We start from the raw sequence: 26,000 nt of genomic DNA on the forward strand, positions 1-26,000 counted from the left end.
ATATTCTCTATCACTCTTTAATAACCCTGTCCCTTCCCATCTCCCCTACTCGATGGACTCAAGATAATTAATTCATGATATGCATTTCTGGCCAAAGATGTGCGAGAGAAACAATTCTCCCAGTTACTGAAAAAAAACACCATCCCACTCTGATGTATTTGCAAAACAACATTTGTACCTAATTCACTGTCTACCCGATTTAAAACAATAGCAATTTTTAATGACAAAGGGAAAGCAGAACGTCTGAATTCAGGCAAAGTTGTTCAGGTGAATGAACTTCAGCATTTATCACGTCTTGCAGTAGGAGTGGCCAGGTGTCATGTGGTGTCCCATTATCTATACACGTCAAGATAGGTTCAACAGCATATGGAAAGCAGCGCGTTATGACAGGCAAGGTATTTGTCTTGCAGTCTTCGACGATTAATAACGTCAGTAGAATACGTTTGAAATGGTTTCTGTAAATAGAATATAGGTTGCACAGCCGTGTAAATAAAACGAGCGCGTCAAGACTTGAGCAAAAATGGCCCTGAAGTTTTCCTAAATCGGATTTAACCTGGATCAGAATTTACCGCATCGGATTGTGACTGGAACGCGCTCGGATCTACCACCAAAAGCTGTCTTTCTTTAGACCCAACAGTACACATTTGCTTTGAAATACGTTTATTTAAAGTATTTTTTCCAAGAGTGGAGAATGCATCCTGGCAATTGTCGTATGAATGGAGGTGGTGGACTCGATGGTATCGGTGGTGGAGACCGCAGCGAATCCGTATTTGGGACGATCACGCTAGAGGATCTGGAATCTTTTTCGGAAGACCAGCTGTCAGATTCGGGCAATGGAAGTCTGGAAGAGGAGAGTGAGACGATGGAGGGCGAAGGGCAGCAAGACCGATTGCTGCGCTACTGGCAGGACGCTGCTCGGGGACACCAAGTCGAAGTGCCTCGAGGTAAAGCATTTGGGATTTAGAGCACACACTGTACAGTTCGAATTTAGAAAGTAGTGGATTTTGTATGGGCAATTCTCTTGGGGCAATGATGTATGGACAGTATAAACAAAACTGTTGACACTGTTTATTGTGACAACAATAAATGTGCAAAGTTGGCTACTTTTGTTTTTATTTTGTGTTTCATCGATTGACCTAGTTCTGCGTGAGAGATCAGCCGCAAATTCGAACTCGAACTATTCCTGTAGTCGACGTCATCATGAACACACACAAATGAACGCTACTTTTTTTCACAAATAGACATACAGTGATCATCATTAAACTCTTAAACCATTGTCGACGTCGTTTAAACTCTCGGTCAATGTTGACGGCTGTCAAAACAGTGCATTGTGGGTAATGTGCTGTGTCCCAGCCAAGAAACGGGATACATTGTATCAGAGCTCAAGACAATGTATACATTCACACAAGCGGTACTATTGTCACTAGGCTAGTTAAGGAACACTGAAAAGTATTAAACACGTATAATGTACTTGAGCTACATGAAATCCTAGGCTGTGAATAATGCCATGTGTGAAAATGAGGGGCTAGCCTAGAAAAATGAGTGATTGTAGCAAGTAACATGACGGATGTCACTTAAAGCCCCTAATCCTTTTGCCCATCATGGCCAGTAAAGGCGCTTTTAAAATGATTAACAAACCCTGATCCAACAGATTACGACTCTGCAAGCCATTTTGGCAGGCATCCCCATGCCAATGACATTTTAAGAAATGCATCTGTTAAGAAATCGTTTTCCTAACATAAATCTTGAAGATGGAAAAATTGTCTGGTCAGTGGAAAAACGAAATGGAAAAATAGTTAAATTTCAATAAAACTGTATTCATCCCTGAGGGACAATAATTGCTGTGCATAGAAGGAGAGGGAAATAGGGCCTTACAGGGGTCAGTGAATGTTCAGGTCAACCCCCCTCATTCAAGATTTACCTTTAGGTTGTAATGTTAACATCAGTGGGGAGTGTTCGTTTGTGGGGATGACAGACATGGATAGTTTTGATAAAAGAAAATTCCACTTTTAAAAAAAAATTACGGAACCTTTGACTCTTTGAATACCCCTGCTGTAAACAAATGCCAAATGAAATGTGGTAATTAGAATCCTAACTGAAAGTATTAACAATTTAAATATTGAACATACTCTTTCAGCAAAGAAAAAAATATTGACAGCAATGTTTCAGGCCCTGAAAATGGCGTCACTTTTTCAGAACCTACCTCTCAGAAACATTATAGCCAGAATACAGTAATGGCTGAAAAATGGGCCGAATTTGGCCGGTGGATGGTTTTACCCCCCATGTTTTGAGCCCAAAAATATGTTTTTATTAGTGTTGGACATAAACAAAACACCTGGAAATCAGCTCCAAGTGATTTTTATTTAAGACATCTGTTCAAGTATTCCCATGCATAATAGAAAGAAACATGTGATCGTATACAAATGTAAGCAAGGTTTGAAATTGTTTTTGTCAAACATATGTTTGGTCTTCTTGAGGTCAATTTGCCATCTACAAATTTGTAATTATGTTCCTGCCGCCCGACTATCCTCTCAAGAAAAGAAATACAAATCGGCCCGTGGCTGAATCTAGTTGATGATCCCTGCCATATAGCCTACAAAAAACCCCAGGTTGAAAGACACTGTTCTGTTCTGGAGAATGTGAATATTTTGTCCTGAATTTAACACCCCTGCAAGGTTAACATGAGGCAACAACACTGAGTGACTCAATTCCCCCTGCAGATTGCAGCAGTCTGCATGTACAGTAAAACAAAGGATAGGCCTCCTATTGCACACAGAAGCCAGTACTGCGACGCTGTACTGCGACCAGATTTGTACCCAGAACTGCTTATATTTCTGAAAGGAAACTGAGCAAAATTGTGCCTGACCTACTAGGTCGTCTGGAATGCAGACTGGGTTTGCAGCAGGCAGCCAGCAGCAAAATTACAGAAGGCTGACGGGGTACACACAGACTGGGCTGTCTATGCTGCTGTCCCCAGAGTAAAGTCAAAACCTCTGAACCTAAATAGTACTACCGCTGTTCAATCTACATTCTAGGTATCCCCTCCACTACAGTCCAGTTGGGCACATGCCAAAGTCAAGCCAAAACCTCTGAGCATGACTAGTATCGCTGGTGTTTTAACTCGATTCTAGCAATTCAAACCTGCAGTCTGGGGTTGTGTTCAGTAGGACACACTACCAAAACATTATTGGACATATCCACAGCCCCTCTGTGTTTTGAGTTGGTTTCCTCAAATGTATTGCCTAATGAACACAACTAGGGCTGCGCGATATCAAATTAATTAGATGAATTCTAATGTATGTTTTGGCGCTATATTCCAAATGCCTATATTGTAAGAATACATTTTTTTTTAATGAGCGTTTATGTCCACTTGTTGTCTTTTTGGTCTCATCTCCTTTGCGTCTTCTGTGCAATAGCTTGTAGGCTGTGTACCTTCCAATTCTCTCACACACACACACACACACACACACCAAGCCACTTACAGCAAAACAGATGAGAGATCACTTTTTCCTCTGACAAGCAGATTGAACTCGCTATTTGCATTTGAGGTTTGGTCCAACAGAAAATCGGTCATATGGAAACAAACACATTGAGACATTTTACTGTAATAAAGAATTCAACCTTTAACACGCTTTTTATGTTTCAACTCCTCAAATTGCGAGTAGAACAAACTACTAAAACTAGTATGAATGAACATAGATTCTGGAAAATATATGCTTGGTTTGTCTCGTGCGGTTCCGCCAGCAGCATTTTAGCCGAAGACTGTTATTCTAGCTGTCTAGTCTGTTTTATAGATGATCAATAAGCATAAAACACAATTATATAAGGAATTGGCAACTCTCCTTTTGAGAAAGGTAGGCCACTTGATTTCACATCTGAAGAAAGTGGACAAGCATGCTTTTCAAACAGTTGGAGACAGAAGGGTGTGTTCATAACAATGCAACTGTTCTACCTTGTTAGCAAATAGATCCAAGTTGGCTAAACTTGAAATATAAAAGATTAGCTGGCTACTCACTATCACGTGTTTGAGACCTGTGTCTATTTTCTAATGCCTGCTACAAGAAGTTAGTCATTATTATTGAATGTGCATTATGCATGGTTCTGGTTAAATTTGTAATGCTTTTTTCATAGGCTTATGTTTAGCCTTCAACTATAAAACCCACTCATTTAATTATTCTATGTATAATTTCACAAGCTCTGAATTCATTAGATTATTGCCGACTGTCAAATGCAGTGTATTTGACCTTTAAATTGTATAAGAAAGCTTATTTAGAATAACACTACATGACAAAGTATTGAACATCTCATTCCAAAATCATGGGCATTAATATGGAGTTGCTTTTTATTTATTTTTTTCTGCTATAACAGCCTCCACTCTTCTGGGAAGGCTTTCCACTAGATGTTGGAACATTGCTTCAGGGACTTGCTTACATTCAGCCACGCGCATTAGTGAGGTCGGGCACTGATGTAGGGCGATTAGGCCTGGTACGCAGTCGGCGTTCCAATTTATCCCGAAGGTGTTCGATGGGGTTGAGGTCAGGGCTCTGTGCAGGCCAGTCAAGTTCTTCCACACTGATCTCAACAAACCATTTTCTGTATGGCCCTTGCTTGGTGCATGGGGGCATTGTCATGCTGAAACAGGAAAGGGCTTTCCCCCAAACTGTTGCCACAAAGTTGGAAGCACATAATCGTCTAGAATGTCATTGTATGCTGTAGGGTTAAGATTTCCCTTCACTGGAACTAAGGCGCCTATCCCGAACCATGAAAAACAGCTCCAGACCATTATTCCTCTGCCACCAAACTTTACACTTGGCCTATGCATTGGGGCAGGTAGCGTACTCATGGCATCCGCAAAACCCAGATTTGTCCGTCGTACTGCCAGATGGTGAAGCGTGATACAACGCGTTTCCACTGCTCCAGAGTCCAATGGCGGCAAGCTTTACACCACTCCAGCCGACACTTGGTATTGCGCATGGTGATCTTAGGCTTGTGGTGCGGCTGTTCGGCCATGGAAACCCATTTTATGAAGCTCCCGACTAACAGTTCTTGTGCTGACGTTGCTTCCAGAGGCAGTTAGGAACTCGGTAGTGAGTGTTGCAACCCACCACTTCAGCACTCGGTGGTCTCATTCGGTGAGCTTGTGTGGCCTACCACTTCGCGGCTGAGCCATTGTTGCTCCTAGACATTTCCACTTCACAATAACGGCACTTACAGTTGACCGGGGCAGCTCTATCAGAGCAGAAATTTGATGAACTGACTTGATGGAAAGGTGGCATCCTATGACGGTGCCACGTTGAATGTTACTGAAGTTCTTCAGTAAGGCCATTCTACTGTCAATGTTTGTCTATGGAGATTGCATGGCCTTGTGCTCAATTTCATACAACTGTCAGCTGTGGCTAAAATAGTCAAATCCACTAATTTGAAGGGGTGTCTACATAATTGTATATTGTGAATCGCCCATAAGTTAGAAGGGAGAAAGAAAATCTAGATATGATTATTAGGCCATATCGCCCAGCTCTAAACACAACCCAGGTTGAAGTAGGCTAGTGTCAAAGCCACAGGTTAGAAATAAACACCCTTTTGTTTGGATGTGTAGGCTGCTGAACATTGAGTGATGAGGTTATGGTATGCTGCTTACGGAGTTCCAGTTAGGCTGGGACTTCTGCCTGTTCCTTCTCTCCTCTGACTAACTAACTGGAGACTTAGCATGGAGCCGCCGTTGAGGCATTAAAGGCTTAACAGATGAGATATAGCCTAGCCTGCTCTGGTTAAGGGAAAGCTTGGGCTATTAAATCCTGTCCTGAAATACGGTGGGTTACAATGTTGTACAGTAAACCTCTGCCCACTCCCCCACGCGCTCTTGGGCTTTGAATGGTGCTCAAAAGGTGTTCAGTCAATTTATTAAGATCTTCCTGTCTGTGTCCATTGTAATACCACCGTAATAAAACAGACAGACTACACTTTGGTTTGCGCAACACTCGATGCAGCCTTTCTATTGAAGGAGTTTCTGAACTGTACATAGAAATGTCAATAAGCACATTTCCACGAATAAAGATTAGGCTACACTGTACTATAGCCTAGCACTCATGTGAACAATACCCCCTTCATACACTAGAGGTCATCTGTGATTGAGAGATCTTTCACAATATTGGGCTGCAGTCAGTTAGGCTTATGGTTACAAATGAAGGGAGAAGTTGAAACGTGGATTATTACGCTCGTCTAGTAGAACATTTGGTTTTGTATTCAGTTAGCACACTATGTATTCATTCAGATCTCATTTTAGAATGAATGTTCTCTACCCTGACACTTGTTTAAACCATGTCTGATGGAATTACCACATTTTCAAAAATCGCAATTGCAATATAAGGCCCACACCCCCCCAAAATAGCAATTAGATATTTGCTCCGACTCGTGCAGCCGTACAGTATTTAGTCAAATACGGTATATAGGGCCCAGCCCTATTCTCGTGTTAGTAGGCACTGGGCATGATTGTAATCCATGCCCAGCCCTCTAGTAAATTGTGACGAACTCACAAAACTCTGTTTTGGATGAGTGACTTTATGACCAACATTATCCTATTTACACTTTGTAGACAATTTTTACACTAGAATTAATGTTTCTGACTCATGTCGGCAGGTAGCCTAGCAGTTAAGAGTGTTGGGCCGGTTCGAATTCCCGAGCCGACTAGGCGAAAATTCTGTCTGTGCCCTTGAGCAAGGCACTTAACCCTAATTGCTGATGTATGTCGGCAGGTAGCATCGTGGTTAGAGCGTTGGGCCAGTAACCAAAAGGTTGCTAGATCGAATCCCCGAGCTGACGAGGTAAAAATCTGTCGTTCTGCCCCCGAACAAGGAAGTTAACCCACTGTTCCTAGGCCGCCATTGTAAATAAGAATTTGTTCCGACTTGCCTAGTTAAATAAAGGTCAAATAAAAATAAGTCGCTCTGGATAAGAGCATCTGCTAAATGACAAGTAAAAGATGCCCCTTATGCTGTTTTAAACCAGAGAAGTTGGTTCTAAGGGGCAATTAACCTTTAAAGAAACAATGACCCTCCTTCCCAAAAATATTAGCAGACCGTCATAATACGTCACCCATGTATGATCATGCACATCACCCCACCATCTTAGTCATCTACTGACCATCTGCTCGCTGATAAATTGTAGGCCTAATGTGTTGAAATGGCAATGGAGCCATTAGCCGATACAAATAGTTGGAGCGGGAGACATTGCCGCACATGCAACTAAATATTTTGCTGTGCGACATGGAGTAAATCCTATATTAAATGACTTTTTAGTAGTTGTAAGGCTTTGCTGTACCATTATTTCCCAGAGCACAGATTTATTAGCGCCACGCTTGCACCATTAATACAGCAAACTGCCGGTTTCCAACCCAAACCGTTCAAAAGATCTGACCCATATTACCGGCGTAATGGTTCTTCCTCTGTCATGGGGAATTAGAAAATAATCTACTTCTATACAAATGTTGATCAGTACAATAAAAAGTGCTACATGGACAGGGAAACAGATTTTCATGGCTTTACAGATGACATCAGCCAAAAAAAGCTAAATAACTCAATGCGTGCACACCTCTATTGAATATGCATTCACCTGTATTGAATAGGCCTAGGATACATCTTGATTTACCCAGTTTATCAGATTTATAGGCTTGGGTGGTATAATACACTGTATATCCTTTTTTTTTGTAGCTACTTTAAGTAAATACCTGCAGTCAACTTATGCAATACGTTAGATAAGCCTAAAGAAGATTGCATTCTTCATTTCACCGGTCACATCATTTTTCATTAGGAAGTTTACCTGTAGTCCCCAGTCAGTGGCATTTGTTTTCAAGCACACAACGACGAGAGAACGGCGCCTTGCGTGTCACTCACTGTTGTGCAGCATGCGCCAGGTGACGTAGTTAATACCGAATTCACAACTAAATGTTTGCCAGCTAGATGTCTTAAGTTACCTACCTAAAATGTTGCAGTTGTGCATTTGGTTTGCTAATTTAGTAGCTAGTTAGCTATCGTGCTAAGTGGTTAGCTTCTTCCCAAATCAAGCTTTGTTTGGTAACAGTAGAGAAACCCCTCCTGAATCAAGAGCCTTGATGTCTAATTGTTTTGTGCATGCAGCCAACTGAGTAGCATTTTTGTTGTTACTTGTATATTTTATGAGCTGGGATGTCTGTCCTGCAAATACTTTCGGTCAGAACTGTAAAAAGTTTCCAATGCGCTCGTTAGCATTCTCTATGGGATTGTACATGTACTTGTTAGCATTGCTAACCTTCGGATTCCAGAGGCTGTCGGGTATGAAATTAGTGCCCCTTTGTGTTCAGTGCCGGTATTACAAAACATCCCGGGATGGCACAAGGTCGGTATGAAAATCTGGATACTGCCCAAGCCTACTGTAGACTGAACACTATAGGCCAGGGGTTCCCAAACTTTTTTGACCCACGACCCCAATTTGATATCTGAAAATTCTCACGACCCCAACCATGTGAAAACTAATGTAATTAACAACCAATGTTTACTTTTTGATTTGGGGTAATGGCCAAAAATTGAAAAACGAACAGTATTTCTGATTGTCTTCTCAACTCACCATCACATACTTTTAAATGTGGGGCTATGACAGTCAATTGTAGGTACCAAAATGCTCGTTCAAGCTTGAGGCGAGCAGTCATTACTCATGTGGGAAACTTACTGATGCCGTTTTCTGTTATAAACATGCACAGCCAAGAGGAGGCATGGTTCGCTTTTGAAAGACTCTCCAATCAGAATTCTTTCCTCTGATCTGAATCCACTGACTCAAGTCAATCTGTAGAATGTTTTTGTATTTCCCCTGCATGCTTGTGTTCAGTTGACCAAATATGTGTTACAAAGGCAAGGAGACACATTTTATTACAAAGAACATCAAGTCTTTTAAAAAAAGAAAAAAAAGTTTAAATCCATTGTAAATGACATCAGTTCCTTTCTTAATGTCAAATCTTTTTAACAATCCCCCTCGATAACCACCAAGCCTCGGTGTGAAACATTGTCATGCTCTGATCCCATATCTCCACATAGTTTTACGAACAGAAGTGCGTGCAGCGGATGTGGTTTGATGTAGTTTATAATCGAAGATAGTCGCCAGTTGCTCTCGGTGTATCATACAATGCGTCCATATGGCAGAGGGAGACACCTTCGTAACTAGAGTGCAGAGGCCTGCCCGCCGTAGATGGCGCACCATCTGTGCAAAAGCCCACCATTTCGATCCCATAGGATCTGTTTTCGTCAATATAGCCACGTAGCACACTGAACATCCCCTGTGCCTTTTTATGCTCGGGAATCGTGAGACAGAACAATGTTCACATGAATAGCATCCCCCGACATGTATAGCAAACAAAAGAAAGTCAATCCACGGGCATCTTGGCCGTCACAGCTAACGTCCATTTGGAGTGCATAAGCTGGGGAGTTTGAGTCCGAGTTCTCTTGATTGCTAGCAATAGCATAAATTCTTTAACAGTGTCATGACAAAAGGTATTTGAGTTTCTGTGCCTCTGCACATTGTTTTTCACCATATCAATTGCGGCCGGTAATATCAAAGTCTCCGCAATAGTGTGTGGTTTCAGAGCATAACGGGGCCTAGCCATTCACCTTGGGAATGATTCAAGTGCAACAGTCAAGTGAACTAATTTTATCTTTCAAATTTGAATAATTTATTAGATTAAGGTTAAACCACATAAGATTCTCTCAAAATCATGCATATTTTTTTCCCCTTCAGGATTTTGGAAATTCTCCCGCGACCCCATTTTTATATCAGGCGACCCCTAGTTTGGGAACGGCGACTATAGTCTATAGACTGCAATAGGAAACCAATACTTCTTGTACTACTACTAGCTACAGTCATGCCATAGGGGTCTATATATTTCAGCACCTTGGCCTTTGCCTCAACTAGTTTGACTTCTATTAGGCAGGTTGGCAGACAACGTTTTTCTGAAACTGTGGAGCCCAAGTCCGGATCGGAAATGTAAGAGTTTTGTTAGTAGCACTACAGCATTGTCATTAAGCATACAGCTTAACTTCACATTTGTTGTACTTGAAGGTAGGGTTGCAAAATTCCCCACTATTTCCCCATAACATGTGACGGTCCTGGACTACGGCGACCCTACTTGACGCAACTCGATAAAAATTAACCAAGTCCGTTTTTATCTCCAAAAACAGACATGGCCGAGCCCATCCAGCAGATCACCAGCAACAACAACGGACAACACGACCGGGAGCGCGTGCCCTTCACCCTCATCGCTCGTAAGGAGAAGGCAAGTCCATCATCTGACAAATTCACCAACGAACAATATCTACTCTGCCAGCCAAGCAGTAAGACTCTGTAAAATGTGTGGTCCTGTTTGGCTGCAGGGATCACACATACGAAAAATTTATGTTACACTAAGTCTGCTAATTTATAAAATGTTTTATTATTGGACAATTCACACTAAATTCTAGGCAATTGTCACATGCTTTGCAGAAAACTGGTGTACACTAACAGTGAAATGCTTACTTACAGGTAAATTCCAACAATGAAGAGTTAAAGAGAAGGTCCAAAATAGTGACACTGAGGAATACAGCAAATGTGTAAAAATAACATGGCTATATATAAGGAGTAGAAAATAAGTTACACACAGGCAGTATTAGTACCAAGTTGATGTGCAGGGATATTGAGGTAGCTATGTACTGTACATTTACAATATCAGTCAAAAGTTTGGACACCTACTTATTCAAGGGGTTTTATTATTTGTTTTACCATTTTATACATTGTAGAATACTAGTAAAGACATCAACTATGAAATAACACATGGAATCATGTAGTAAGAAAGTGTTAAACAAATTAAAATATATTTTGAGATTCTTCAAAGTAGCCACCCTTTGCCTTTGACAGCTTTGCACACTCTCTCAACCAGGAATGCTTTTCCAACAGTCTTGAAGGAGTTCCCACATATGCTGAGCACTTGTTGGCTGCTTTTCCTTCACTCTGCGGTCCAACTCATCCCAAACCATCTCAATTGGGTTGAGGCCGGGTCATCTGATCCATCCCTCTCGGTCAAATATCCCTTACACAGCCTTGAGGTGTGTTTTTGGTTATTGTCCTGTTAAAAAAAATGTTAGTCCCACTAAGCCCAAAACAGATGGGGTGGTGTATTGCTGCGGTAGCCATGCTGGTTAAGTGTGCCTTGAATTCGAAATGAATCAGACAGTACCACCAGCAAAGCATCCCCACACCACCTCCTCCAAGATTCACGGTGGGAATCACACATGCGGAGATCATCCATTCACCTACTCTGTGAGACGCAAAGACAGTGGTTGGAACCAATAATCCAAAATTTGGACTCATCAGACCAAAGGACAGATTTCCTAATGGCTATTGCTCATGTTTCTTGGCACAGGGAAGTCTCTTCTTATTGGTGTCCTTTAGTAGTGGTTTCTTTGCAGCAATTCGACCACAAAGGCCTGATTAACTACTGAACTTATCCTCTGCAGCAGAGGTAACTCTGGGTCTTCCTTTCCTGTGGCGGTCCTCATGAGAGTCAGTTTAATCATAGCGCTTGATGGTTTTTGCGACTGTACTTGAAGAAATAGTTTGTCTTTACTATTATTCTACAACGTAGAAAATAGTAAAAATAAAGAAACCCTGGAATGAGTAGGTGTGTCAACTTTTGACTGGTACTGTAGGTAGGGGTAAAGTGACTAGGCAACAGGATAGACAATAAGTAGCAGCAGTGTGTGTGTGGAGTAAGTATACAAGCACACTTTCAATTTGGGTTCTCCTACAGTAGGTTTGCATCAGTTGAAATGCAAACATCCTTCAAGGAACAGTGTGTTCTGGGCCATTTTTCCCAAACCTATAAAGGACATTTCACAACATCTCCAGCACCACCCAAACATCAAGATGTGAAAATTGCACTTTTCTAGGTTTTGTAGTAAGTGTTTCCAATGACATAGGTGTGCATCGTGTGTTTTTTCGTTTTTTTTTACCAATTATGAGTAGGCATTGCATACTAATTGGAAACACTTAGAAGATCTATTTTTTTACTACAAAACATAAACGTGGTGTTATAGATGATGAATATGAAGTAGAAAAATTGTGGAATAAGTTCATGCCTGCTAAATTCAAATATGTTGCTAATAATTTCCACCACCAAGGGGTCATCAATCAATCCAGTCAATAGCTAAAGATTACCCAAGCCGTAAAAATAAAATGGCCAAGACCACACATACTTGACCTCGTATAGTACAGCTGTGGAACGAGGTCATATTCAGCCTTCAAGGATTGAGGTACACACACACACATACATGCGTGTGTGAACGCCCCTTCAAATTGGTGGATTCGGCTATTTCAGCCACACCCGTTGCTGACCGGTGTATAAAATTGAGCACACAGCCATGCAGTCTCTATAGAAAAACATTGGCAGTAGAAGGGCCTTACTGAAGAGCTCAGTGACTTTCAATGTGACACTTCATAGAATGCCAGCTTTCCAACAAAATTTCTGCCTTGCTAGAGCTTCCCCGGTCAACTGTAAGTGGAGCAAAAACGGCTCAGCCGCAAAGTGGTAGGCCCCACAAGCTCACAGAACGGGACCGCTGAAACACGTAAAAATCTGTCCTCAGTTGCAACACTTACTACCGAGTTCCAAACTGCCTCTGGAAGCAAAATCAGCACAATAACTGTCCGTCGGGAAATCCATGAAATGGGTCTCCATGGCTGAGCAGCCGCATGCAAGCCTAAGATGCAATGCCAAGTATCGGCTGGAGTGGTGTAAAGCTCGCCGCCATTGGACTCTGGAGCAATGGAAACGCGCTCTCTGGAGTGTTGAATCACGCGTCACCATCTGGCAGTCCCGACGGACGCATCTGGGTTTGGGGGATGCCAGGAGAACGCTACCTGCCCCAATGCATAGTGCCAATTGTAAAGTTTGGTGGAGGAGGAATAATGGTCTGGGGTTGTTTTTCATGGTTCGGGCTAGGCCCCTTAGTTCCAGTGATGGGAAACGTTAACGCTACAGCATGCAATGACAAGACAATTCTGTGCTTCCAACTTTGTGGCAACAGTTTGGGGAAGGTCCTTTCCTGTTTTAGCATGACAATGCCCCCTTGCGCAAAGCGAGGTCCATACAGAAATTTTGTCGATCTAAAGCATAAAACAATCCCCATAACAATCTGTCAGTTTAAGCTAGAGATCTTTTTGTTTTTTAGTTTTTTTTCCATTGGATGAGTCTCAATCCACCATGTCCGACTGTCGCACTTCCGCATCTGCGGTGGAGGCAGTTTGCATGTTTAAAAAAAAATACACTGTGTACAAAACATTAATGAACACCTTCCTAAGATTGAGTAACCCTCAGAATAGCCTAAACTTGTCGAGCCATGTTGACTCCAATGCTTCCCACAGTTGTCAAATGTCCTTTGGTGGACCATTCTTGATACACACGGGAAACTGTTGAGTGTGAAAACCCCAGCAGCTTTGCAGTTCTTGACACTCAAACTACCATGCCCCGTTAAAAAAGGCACTTCAATCTTTTGTCTTGCCCATTCACCCTCTGAATGGCACACATACACAATCCATTTCTCAATTGTCTCAAGGCTTAAAAATCTTTATTTAACCTGTCTAATTGAAGTGCATTTAACAAGTGACATTCACCTGGTCAGTCTCAAGGAAAGAGCATGTTAATGTTTTGTCCACTCCATTTTTACACCTTATATTATGGAGGCATGTCCAGAAGTTGGAAGTAAAAACTTTTCAAACAGCTTTTTTCTGAAATCTGGAGCCATAGTTATTATGCGCAATTCTATAGAGAGAGAAATAATATACAGTGCATTGGGAAAGTATTCAGACCCGTTGACTTTTTCCACATTAAAGCCTTATTCTAAAATGGATTAAATATAAACATTTCCTCCATCTACACACAAAACCCCATAATGACAAAGCGAAAACAGTTCGAATTTTATATATATATATACAGACGCTTTGCTATGAGATCAGGTGCATCCTGTTTCCATTTGTATTTATTATGGATCCCCATTAGCTGCTGCCAAAGCAGCAGTACTCTTCCTGGGGTCCAGAAATATTAAGGCAGTTTATAAAATGTTTGCCCTCAGGCACCTACTCCACCACTACCACAGATCTACAGTACTAAATCCGTGTGGGTGTGTGTGCGCGCATGTGTCTGTGCCAATGTTTGTGTTGCTTCACAGTCCATTGATCAGAGATGTTTCTACACCTTTGGAGTCCACCTGTGGTAAATTCAATTGATTGGACAAGATTTGGAAAGTCACACACCTGTCTATATAAGGTCCCACAGTTGACAGTGCATGTCAGTCAAATCCAAGCCATGAGGTCAAAAGGAATTGTCCGTAGAGCTCTGAGACAGGATTGTGTCGAGGCACAAATCTGGGGAAGGGTACAAAAACATATTTGCAGCATTGAAGGTCCCCAAGAAAACAGTGGCCTCCATCATTCTTAAATGGAAGAAGTTTGGAACCACCAAGACTCTTCCTAGAGCTGGCCGCCCGGCCAAACTGAGCAATCGGGGGAGAAGGGCCTTGGTCAGGGATGTGACCAAGATCCCGATGGTCACTGACAGGCCTCCAGAGTTCCTCTTTGGAGATGGGAGAATCTTCCATAAGGACAACCATCTCTGCAGCACTCCACCAATCAGGCCTTTATGACCATAGTGAAGACACTACTCAGAAAAAGCAACATGACAGCTGCTTGGAGTTTGCCAAAAGGCACCTAAAGGACTCTGACCATGAGAAACAAGATTCAACTCTTCGACCTGAATGCCAAGCGTCACATCTGGAGGAAACCTGGCACCATCCCTATGGTGAAGAATGGCGGTGGCAGCATCATGCTGTGGGGATGTTTTTCAGTGGCAGGGACTGGGAGACTAGTCAGGATTGAGGGAAAGATTAATGGAGCAAAGTAGAAATCCTTGATTAAAAACCTGCTCCAAAGTGCTCAGGACCTCAGACTGGGGAGAAAGCTCACCTTCCAACAGGACAATGACTAAGCACACAGCCAAGACAACGCAGGACTGGCTACGGGACAAGTCTCTGAATGTCCTTGAGTGGCCCAGCCAGAGACGGACTTGAACCTGATCGAACATCTGTGTGTTGAGACCTGAAAATAGCTGTGCAGCGACGCTCGCCATCCAACCTGACAGAGCTTGAGGATCTGCTTAGAATGGGAGGAACTCCCCAAATACAGGTGTGCCAAGAAGACTCGAGGCTGTAATCGCTGCCAAAGGTGCTTCAACAAAGTACTGAGTAAATGCTAACATTTCTAAAAACCTGTTTTTGCTTTGTCATTATGGGCGGGAGACAATTTAATCAATTTTAGAATAAGGCTGTAACACAACAATGTGGAAAGTCAAGGGTTCAGAATACTTTCTGAATGTTAGCATTTACTCAGTACTTTGTTGAAGCACCTTTGGCAGCGATTACAGCCTTGAGTCTTCTTGGCACACCTGTATTTGGGGAGTTTCTCACATTCTTCTCTGCAGATCCTCTCAAGCGCTGTCAGATTGGAAGGGGGAATGTCGCCGCACAGCTATTTTCATGCCTCGGATGTTCGATCGGGTTCAAGTCTGTCTCTGGCTGGGCCACTCGAGTGGTTGTGGATGGGTTATTAGCAATTGCGGGCCGGTGAACAAACCGCTGATCCGCGCATCATTAATAGTGACCCAGCCAAATGCACGAGCCTGAGCCTTTGTGTCTGTCTATACAGTGTGGGGACGTGCTTTATGAGAAGAGACACTATGAGAAGGCCCACTGGGCGTGCATCACGGTTCACGAGGACACCTACGAGCAGAGCATCTGTTACGGTTTCATGAAGCTCATGAGATACATCTGCCAGCAGAACTCCTCAGGTGAGTCCAAAGCAGCCTTTACAGTAGTCATTGAGTCTTTATTCTTCGAACGTCCTCCTTGTTTCGCCAAATCTACTGCAGACTCTTGGATGTTCATGTCCTGTCCTTAGGTACCTATCTGGGTATGACCATCCCTATCCTGACGGTGATCCGCACGGACGAGAACCACTCTGTCTTGTCTAGTGACGTCACTGTGGCCTACTACCTGCCCACAGAATACCAAGCCCAGCCACCCCAGCCTTCTGACACTGAAATAAGCATTGAGGAATGGCCTGCCACTATTGTATACACAAGGTAAGAGTTTGCGATTATGTTGTGCTGCCTGACACATTTTATGACAATACAATATGGAAGTAGATACGTTAACATCAAATTGTAATCATTACTGGAGCCACTGTCAGTTTGAGGCATGAACAAGTTCAGTTTCTAACAAACTGTTTAGGCCTGCAGTTAGCCAAGAAGTTAGCTTACTGGGAATCTCGGAACCAAATCTCATGTAACTAGCTAGCTACTCTATTGGACACAAACATTTGTTAAGTCAGTCACAAGAGAGACTAACTAGCTAAAGTTATTTACATTATTTCAGTCAATCAGCCACCAGCCCAACACTTTTTGCTAGACATCATATGGTTGCATCATGCTTCCAAATATGACAAAGTGGCTCCAGTCGTGTTTCCATTTAGCCTATTGTGACATTCACTTTCATGGCATATTGTATTGGACAATCTCATTGGAATTTATACAGCAGAATGGGTAGGGAGGTTAAAATACCTTAAAACGCACAGCTCCATTACTTGAATCAAATCTCATTAGGTTCCTATGTGCCCCTTTCTCGCTCCAGGACCTTCGCTGGTGCTACGAACGAGGTGACCATCATCAACGAGATCCGCACCATGGCGGAAGTGCTCGACTCCCCCGCCATTTGCGTGAATGGCTCATTCATTGTCGCCGGCTACACAAACCCCGCGGCGGTAAACCGACAGAACGAGATTTGGTTCCTGGAGCAGCCTTGAGGGCCAGCCTAACCTTGACCTCTCCTCCTGAACTTGACCCACCCAACACCCCGTCCTTATCTGACCCTACCGATTCACCCCTAATGGAAACCCCTTCCCATTTTAGAGAGAGAAGAGACTTTGTGACTTTGCTGAAAAAAGGTTCTTATTACCAGTTCTGTGAAAGGCTGCATCATTTGGGTCCATTAATCCTCTAGAGTCTTAACCTGGAAGAGGAGGGTGGGGGTTCTACTAAGCTAACATATGGAATTGTTTTAAGATGGTCATACAAAGGATCACTTAGATATTCGATTTTAGGACCCAAAAATATTAAATGATTTGATGAAACATTGAATTTGGCCTTACTGCTATTAGCCCATAAACACATTGAATTACAGATTCATACAAGGAAAAACATAGTAAAACATCTACTGGAAGTTTGTTTTGAAGTGTCTGTCTTATATCTGAGAGATGAGATAAGGAAACGGGTTATATTTTGACACATTTAACCCCTTTTTTGGCACTAAACTACTTCCATACACACGTGTGTACAAAACATTATGAACACCTTCCTAATATTGAGTTGCGCCCCGCAGTTTGCCCTCAAATGCCTCAATTCGTCGGGACACGGACTCTACAAGGTGTCATGGTGTCGAAAGCGTTCCACAGGGATGCTGGCCCATGTTGACTCCAATGCTTCCCACAGTTGTGCCAAGTTGGCAGATGTCCTTTGGGTGGTGGACCATAATTGATACACACAGGAAACTGTTGAGCGTGAAAAACCCAGCAGGTTGTAGTTCCTGACACAAACCGGTGCGCCTGGCACCTAGTACTATACCACTCAAATATTTTGTCTTGCCCATTCAACCTCAAATGGCACACATACACAATCCCAGTGGTGAAAAAAGTACCCAATTGTCATACGAGTAAAAGTAAAGATACCTTAATCGAAAAGGACTCATTAAATGTGAGTCACTCAGTAAAATCTTAAGTCTAAAAGTATTTGGTTTTAAATATCAAAAGTAGAATGTAATTGCTAAAATATGCTTAAGTATCAAAAGTTAAAGTATAAATCATTTCAAATCCCTTATATTAAGCAAACCAGACGGCACCATTTGTATTACTGATGAATAGCCAGGGGCACGCTCCAACAATTTATAAATGAAGCATGTGTTTAGTGAGTCCACCATATCAGAGGCAGTAGGGATGACCAGCGATGTTCTCTTGATAAGTGTGGGAATTGGACCATTTTCCTGTTCTGCTAAGCATTCAAAATGTAACGAATACTTTTGGGTGTCAGGGAAAATGTATGGAGTAAAAAGTACATCATTTTCGTAAGGAATGTAGTGAAGTAAAAGTTGTCAAATATGAATAGTAATGTACAGATACCCCAAAAAAACTACTTAAGTAGTACTTTAAAGTATTTTTACCTAAGTACCTAACACAACTGCACAATCCATGTCTCAAGGCTTAAATCCTTCTTTAACCCGTCTCCTCCCCTTCATCTATACTAATCGAAGTGGATTTAACAAGTGACATCAATAAGGGATCATAGCTTTCACCTAGATTCACTTGGTCAGTCTGTCATGGAAAGAGCAGGTGTCCTTAAATGTTTTGTACACTCAGTGTATGCTATATTTAACTTGCATTCATTTTTAGCGCAAAACCACCGACGTGTTTGAGTCTCACCTTAGAGGGGTCATAGTTTGTAGGCCAAACACTAGACCGTGAGATGACCGATTTTTCGGGATGTCTCATGATCTGACAAACACCTCTGTGGCGCTGCCACTTTTCACCGCAGCTGCGGAAGGCCGATTTTGGCGGATGCGGTGGATTGAGACGCAGCCCAAACAAAAGGATATTTTTAGCTTAAATTTTTATTGGGGATTTTTTTAAAGCTAATTAGATTTGTGGGGCCGCAGAAACTGACTCAAGGGTTAGCACCTTTTTTGATAGACCAACTACTGATGTTACTCTGCACCTCTGTTTTTCTCCTCACATAGTCTTGACCTCCTCCTAAAGGTGAGGAGCCAAGTGACGTTTACTTGATATTTTGTGTAAAGTGGGTGGATATCTAATTCTTGCACCAGTCACTGTAAACCTCAAAGAACTTAAATCTTTACCAAGCAATTAACAATCCTGAACGATGACACCTATTCCAGTCAGCGTTAGGTGGGGGGTGGGGGCCTAATTGCAATCTTCACCATGATAACTACCAACTTTAGACAATTTAATGCGATAGGAGGGTGGATTTATTAGCAATAAATAAGTGTATGTAAAGCCATTTTATTTCTGTCAAGGAAACACTGGGGATGCAACATAACGACATATAGACAAACACAGAACTATATAAACATGTGTTGAATCGGCCAACGGTCAATGTATAAACACTAGGGTTGTGCGGTATCCATATTTTCCCAGGATTTATAGTATTACCGCCTTAGTACACAAGGGGGCACTAAAACAATGCCCACTGTGCGTCTATTACCAGAAGGCTAACAAAATTAGCACAAACTAAAAGCGAATTTCAATAGCAGCTGCTAGCTAAATATGCTAACGAGCGCAAAGACAGGCAATCCAGCTCAAAGTTAAACAAGTATAGGTAGTAGCTACCGAATGTCTTTTTGTCAGTTTGGACATTTACGAGCGAATGTGAACGAGAGACATTGTGCAAATGAACAATGTTTTGAAGCATGCTTGTCATAAGGGAGTGGTATGTGTACAGTGGAGTCGCTAGGGCAACGGGTCTGCCTGCTTCGCTCGGATAAATAGGGGGCAGGAGTAGACTGACCGAGAAGGTAAAAAAAATTAACGCAAGGAAATCAAGATACCCATCCAAAGGCTCTTTGACTTCTCAAACACGGCAGAAAGCTAGCACTATACGATGCCCTGCCCATTCGCTTACTTAGCTAACTAACAAGATAAACCAAATGCACAGCTGGACTCACAAGCACTAGCTTTCTCCCATTGTGCTACTTACAAACAAAAATGATTAGCTCAACTGTTCTGGGGAACTACGGTAAAGCTTCATAATGTGACAGGTGAAATAAAGAACACAATCTGCTTTATCTCCTAACATATTGCACAAGTTGACTGCAGGTATTAACTTAAAAGATATAAATATACAATAAATAGTTTTGACAGTATTGAAAAACCATCGTGGCTTTTTCCAAATACCCCGCTATACCACCAAAGCACTGCGAGAAAGAGAAAAAAAGAAAGAAAAAAAAGCATTACTACAAACCAAAATCACTGACCTTTGCTGTTTGACAATCAAGCATGCTATCTGCCGCATACTACATTTCTCCATGATCGGAGGCAACGCATTCCTCATTCTTAAAGCGGGGGTTTCTTCTGCCATTAATCCTTGGGCGGGCTGCCTAAATGTTTTTTCAGGTTGCCTAAGTCCAAACAGTGAAAAATATTATTTGGGGGGGATAACTTTTTGGGCGATGGAAAAATGATTTCAGTATAAACTTAAACTACTAAAACTAGATAATTGACCTATATATTTTTTTATTTTTGCGAACTAACAATCACCTAAAGGAAATAAAAATGTTAACTATTAATTTAGCAGTATAGATTTAGTTTTAGAGCATAATAACACATTAGCCATGGCAAAATGCATAGAACTGTAGGAAATTAGCTTTAAAAGGTAGACTCAGCTAAATGACATTGCCACGAGCAGCAGCGCAAATATCGCTCTCACAGTCATACACAGTATCTGCACATGTGCACGGGTTCACTACACTCTTACAACGTGGGCGCCACGGAACCAAAAGAGCGGAAATGTACCCACTATGCTGTTTACTTTCTGCATCTACGTCATATCACTAAGTCTACCTTTAAAACTGCAAAATTCTCTCAGCTGCATGGCAAAATGTAGAATTGTAGGAAATGTGCTTTAAACTGCAACATTTCTCAGCTGCATGGCAAAATGTGTAGAATTGCCGGAAATCAGCTTAAATGCATATTTTTTTACAAAAATAAAATAACAATCGGCTAGGTGGGGGGGGGGGCTCAAATTCTCTGAAATACAGCCACACCGACGGCCTGACCGTTCCCTTGCCACGCCCCCGGCCATGCCTACCACCTAAGCCTCTTTTTGATACAGAAAAACGCTGCTTAAAGACAAGCTGTTCAAACTACAGTACAATATTACGTATTTTTGTCTCTTTACATACTGTTCCAATCCAGACATTGCTTTGTGTCAATGTTGGTGCAAGTTACCTGCCACTGCTGATGAGAAACAAGTAACATTGAAAAGAGAGGAAAAGCATAGAGCAACCTATCGTATACACACACTGATGTGTTTTGTATTTTTATTCTAAGAAAAGTTCATTGTTTTTTAGTTCACAGCGTTATCTATACCCAATTTAACGAAAATCCATGAACTCAAAATACGATTTTTAGGGGGTATTTTCTATCTTCACAAATATGTTGTAATAAAACCAATGACTAAGTGGATTGATTTAACGTCAAAGTGATCATCTGTATTATCTATTTTGTTGACTCAACAATACATAGATCTATCATTCTTGTTTTAGAGGAGAATTAGGCCTATACTGCTTAACACCGGACTATATAGTAAAGTAGCTGTGATGACGCTAGTCACAGACAGTACTGTACGTCAGTACCTTGCCAAATCATCACTGTGTGAAGACGTGTTCAGAAGATCATCTTTCTCATTGCCCAGTGTGGGTTAATGGCCATTCATAACCATTATTTCACCACATTCAGCAGCATGTAAACTAACAGGATCTCAATCACTTCAAATCGCCAAGTCCAGTCTAAATGTAGTTCTGAGAAATCGCCGTCCCCATAATTTTATGATCAGCATAGTGTTTTAACCAAGTTGTTCCAGGGGTGGTTATTAGGCTAACTGTTTGGCCTTTGCAGGTTTTTACACTAAGCTAGTTGTTTTGCTGGCCCGGAATCAGAGATGATGTAGACACCAAGTAGGATATAATGTTAACGTTCCCAATGTGCACAGAATTGGAACATGCTTAAAGATTTGAACTCCATGTCTAACAGACTGGTCATTTGGGAACATCCAGTTGGAGTGGATACAATTTGGGGGATTTTGCCATTTTTTTCCTGTGATTTGTAAAAGTGTTCTGTACAGTAAACATTTTTGAGGAAGTGCAACGACGAGAGCTGTGGATTTATTGATTGTTTTGTTAAAGAAAAGAAACCAAACATTTTAAGAAATAAAAATGGTATTAAATCTTCGTTGTGTGATTTCAGCCCTGATGGTGAGGATGGATATTTCCCAATAATAACCTAGACTACCAGTATACAAAAAAAGCTTGATTAGTCATGTTCAGACACACAAAAGCAGATCCACAGCTGTAAAGTTTAGTTTCAAACCTATCTGGCACCAGTGAGCATGGAAATGGCACCATGCTTTAGGCTATTCAAAACCTGAAGGTGAGATGGGGGCATATGAGGTTACTAAGCCCCAGCTTAGTGCCTGAGGGAGCAGGAAATCTCCAGAGGGAACATCTGACATGTCTGCCAAATTACTCAATTCACACCCAAAATACATAACCTACAAAAGAGGGAATGGGAACAAATATTCTTTCACATGACAAGGGAATAATTGTGGGCTCAATTACCTGTGTGAAACACAATCCCTCACAAGCGGGAACCATGCACAATATATCATGGAGCCTCAAGTAGGCTCAGGCAGTTACATTGATATTATGCAATGAGGCGCCCAGGGAGTAGGCAAACCTACTACTGTTAGTCAATGTTGAGGGCAACTAGTCTAGACCATGAAGGCAATGCTTGCTGAGGCAAACCTACTTTGAGTTAGTCAATGTTGAGGCCATGGCATCTTGTCTAGACCATAAACCATGAGAGTAACTTTGGAAATTCAGCGCATCAGACAAGAGGTGCACCACACGAGTCCAGTCTCCTCCTCGCCAGAGGCTGTCTGGAACGCTGGATCATGGGGAGCACCTATCTGAGCGTTCATTTATCTGATTCGCATAGCAGCCAGTCACTTCAGCTCCAGTGGCTTGACAGGTGACAGTGATTGAGGTTGGCGGTACAGTGCTGGAGGAGTAGCTGGTGGATTGGCCCTTTGCTCTACAGCCACAACATTCTACCACTCCAGCCAATTGAGACCAATTAGTCTGAAATGGGCACAACAGTACATTGAGGAACAACCACAGTGCACCCTGGTATGCAGCTTCTCACTAAATTGTTAGAAATAATGAATTAAGTTGTACCACACTGAGATGGCTAAAAGTGAATGTTTACTTCCAAGTACGGTACGGTTGAAAAAAAACATCCTGCAATAACAAATCTCAGCCAGAAGATGGTGACAGTGCACCAACACAAATATCACATAACCCAGGGTCAAAAGGGAACCAGCCTCAGAAGCCACTCCTTCACCACAAAGTTCAAAAAGCTAACAAAACATAGACGTTATTATTGTGTTTTGGAAGGCTCTACAGCTGTCATACAGATAGGAACACTGTTTACCTTTCTAGTTGACATAAGCTACATCACATTTCCAGGAAAACAATCTGTGCCGCCAAGTCTGATATGAGAGGATCTATGGTGCCTACCTGTAGGTAGAGGGCCTGGTGCCCGGCCAGCGACTCCCCCAAGGGAACCACCACCTTCTCCAGGCTGCGCTGGTGGGAGTGGGCCTGGATGTCAGGGCTCTCTTCAGACCGCAGCTCAATGTGGGAGATCAGCAGGTTGGATATGACTTGCTGCACTGACTGCAGAGGAAAACAGTCCCAAATGAGTTGATAGATTACTAGGAAGTAGGTCATTTGGGTGATAATCCTACATAACGTGAATACTATTGAGGTGGAATATAATTTCTGTTCTCTTGTAAATGGTTGAAGTGGTACATCATTACATAATGTCAGTGCATAATGTCATGTTAGTCCATTTAATACCCTTTTGCAAGCATCATAAGGTCAAAATAATAGTGGTAAACATCCTCAGAGTGTTGTGGAAGAGGCTGTGCTGCTCACATTTGTGTCTCCACCTGGCGTGGCGCTGAGTGCCAGGATGCGAAACTGTTGAGTCTGGCTCCCCAACTGTCTCACCACCTGAAGAGAGAAGCAGTGATAACATGCCATTATTCCTGCAATTTAACAGTCATTAGAGAATAGCTTTAAGGTGTCACAAAAACAATATCTGAGAAATAACATGGCGGTTTGATTGGGGGTATTTTTCTCACAAGGTCTCTCAAACGGGCACGTCTGCTGTTGATAATTATTGCTGCCATCACTAGCACATTAGAGGCCGCTGCCCTATATACATAGACTTGAAATCACTGGCCACTTTAATAAATGGAACACTAGTCACTTTAATAATGTTTACATATTTTGCATTACCCCTCTCATATGTATATACTGTATTCTATTCTACTGTATCTTAGTCTATGCCACTGACATTGCTCGCCCATATATTTAAATACTCATAATTCTATTCCTTTACTTAGATTTGTGTGTATTGGGTATATGTTGTGAAATTGTTAAGATATTATTTGTTAGATATTACTGCACTGTCAGAGCTAGAAACACAAGCATTTCGCTACACCAGCAATAACATCTGATAAACATGTGTATGTGACCAATAACATAGGATTTGATTTGATTTTGGGGACAGCAATGAAAATAAGCATCTGGGCTTTATTGTGTTTTCTTGTATGCATGTCATTTTGTCACCGGCTGGACAAGCCTATTACTTTTAATCATCTAATAAATTCTATCAATCAATCAATTCCTCTGGTGGTAACTGGAGCCAGTATCCGTTATAGAACAGTGGTGAAATAGCTTACCTCTGGTCTGTAATGGTCATTGACATAAATGGAAAGTTCAACACAAACGTCCTTAGTTAAAGCAGAAACATTCTCAGGTATGGTTTTAAGTGTTAGATACCTGGCAATAGGCATGATTCCCCAGTGCCTTGTGAGCCTCGTCAATCACCACACACTTGACGTGCAGCGCGGGGCAGGTAGCTCGAGACAGGTCGTTCACCAACACCTGGGGAGTGAGGAAGAAGATGCGCCTGGACCTCCACAGTTCCTGCCTCTGCTGAGCCTGCGTGCTCCCTGGTGGAAAAGGAATGGAAATGTCAGACAAGAGACGTTTTATAGCCTTGCCATGGCCCTGTTTAAACGCGTTTAAGATACATGTGTGGCAACTTACCCGTCAACTCTGCCATGTGTGTCTGTGGAATACCCATCACTTTGTAGCACGCTTCTATTTGTTGTGCCACCAGCGGTTTTGTTGGTGCCATGAAAACGATCTTTCCAGATGGATACCATCGATAAAAGTTGTACATTACCACAGCAGCAATAAAAGTCTTGCCCAGGCCAGTGGGGAGGCATACCAGCGTATTCTGAAATAAAGCTGCCTCCGATATCTTTAGTTGGTAGTCCCTTATGGGATAGTTGGTGGGGTAGATCCATACCTTTGCAGAGGAGCTGTCAAGGCCAGGGAAGTCTTTGTAATATGTTGATCCACTTGAGCTTATCTGTGTGAGACAAGTGCTCTCAACATTTGTTGTGTGTTCACTATGTTGTCCAACGTTTCCATCAATTTGCAAAGACTTTTCTGCCTCATAAACAGCAACTACCATTAAATCATCATCATCTTCATCAGCAGCAGCAACCTCCTCGACATCTCTCACCTCGTTGTCAGCTGTGGACCCTTGATCAAATTCACCCCATAGCGTGTTACGGGGCGCCGGGGGCGGCAAAGTTATACCAGTCGCCCTCTTCTGAATCTTGACTGAGGCTGCTGTGCTGCCCCTGCTGTTTTGGGTTGTTTTTCGTCGCCCGGAAGACTTCTTTACATTATTCGTTTGACTAATCTTTTGCGGAACAGTTGCTCCCCACGTCTGGAACAAAGTCATTTGGTTCACACCACTCATTTTCGCGTGTGGCGTTGATTTTTAGCAAGAAGCCATGCGGCGACCCGACAGCCAAATATTTTTGGACAGCGGTAGCGTTACGAAGTTTGCAAAAATAAGTACTTCCGGGGTTGCTCACATATTTTTCAAAATAAACACCAATAACGATATAACGCAGAAATGACTAATAATAGCTTTGAATATATTAGAAATATAGACGTGTTTCCAAC

The 26,000-nt window shown here is 42.1% G+C and overlaps 2 protein-coding genes across 5 annotated transcripts in view; one reads left to right on the forward strand and one right to left on the reverse strand.

The window, feature by feature from the left end:
* Nucleotides 1-25,791, reverse strand: part of fancm (FA complementation group M) — a 75,006-nt gene extending 49,215 nt beyond the window's left edge. For all 4 annotated transcript variants that reach the window (XM_071327044.1, XM_071327045.1, XM_071327043.1 and 1 more), the window contains exons 1-4: nucleotides 25,065-25,791; nucleotides 24,795-24,967; nucleotides 23,883-23,960; nucleotides 23,463-23,621 (exon numbers count right to left, since the gene is read on the reverse strand). In XM_071327044.1, the coding sequence (XP_071183145.1) occupies nucleotides 23,463-23,621; nucleotides 23,883-23,960; nucleotides 24,795-24,967; nucleotides 25,065-25,791 (1,137 nt within the window). The remainder of the gene's footprint in view (nucleotides 1-23,462; nucleotides 23,622-23,882; nucleotides 23,961-24,794; nucleotides 24,968-25,064) is intronic.
* Nucleotides 350-22,115, forward strand: soul3 (heme-binding protein soul3). The gene is made up of 5 exons (XM_071327049.1): nucleotides 350-944; nucleotides 10,200-10,294; nucleotides 15,751-15,892; nucleotides 16,003-16,186; nucleotides 16,734-22,115. The coding sequence occupies exons 1-5, from the start codon at nucleotides 692-694 to the stop codon at nucleotides 16,903-16,905; spliced, it is 846 nt and encodes a 281-aa protein (XP_071183150.1). The 5' UTR covers nucleotides 350-691; the 3' UTR covers nucleotides 16,906-22,115.
* Nucleotides 25,792-26,000: the final 209 nt, after the last annotated feature.

This window comes from Salvelinus alpinus, chromosome 9 (assembly GCF_045679555.1).
Source record: "Salvelinus alpinus chromosome 9, SLU_Salpinus.1, whole genome shotgun sequence".
Taxonomy (NCBI): domain Eukaryota; kingdom Metazoa; phylum Chordata; class Actinopteri; order Salmoniformes; family Salmonidae; genus Salvelinus; species Salvelinus alpinus.